At 60.5% G+C, this 263-nt stretch overlaps 1 protein-coding gene across 1 annotated transcript; it reads right to left on the reverse strand.

Moving 5' to 3' along the window:
* Positions 1 to 25: 25 nt before the first annotated feature.
* CSUI_001976 (uncharacterized protein) lies at positions 26 to 263 on the reverse strand (the record flags this gene model as incomplete). Its single annotated transcript, XM_068062179.1, has 1 exon — positions 26 to 263. A coding segment is annotated over one exon (237 nt), but the record flags the coding sequence as incomplete, so codon positions are not given.

Genomic DNA, 263 nt, shown 5'->3' on the forward strand with positions numbered 1-263 from the left:
TCAGCAGCCGACGGAACCGGTGTCTCGGCAGGCGATGGTGCTGATGATTCAGGAGCTGATGGTGCTGGTGACCCTGCAGCTGACGGTGCAGGTGATTCAGTAGCCAGTGGTACTGGCGCTTCGGCAGCCGATGGTGCAGGTGGCCCGGCAGGAGATGTTACTGGTGATTCAGGAGGCGAGGTTGCTGGTGACTCGGCAGCTGATAGTGCTGATGACTCGGCAGCTGATAGTGCCGGTGACTCGGCAGCTGTTGAGGATGGTGA

Source organism: Cystoisospora suis (genome assembly GCF_002600585.1).
Source record: "Cystoisospora suis strain Wien I chromosome Unknown contig_815, whole genome shotgun sequence".
NCBI lineage: Eukaryota > Apicomplexa > Conoidasida > Eucoccidiorida > Sarcocystidae > Cystoisospora > Cystoisospora suis.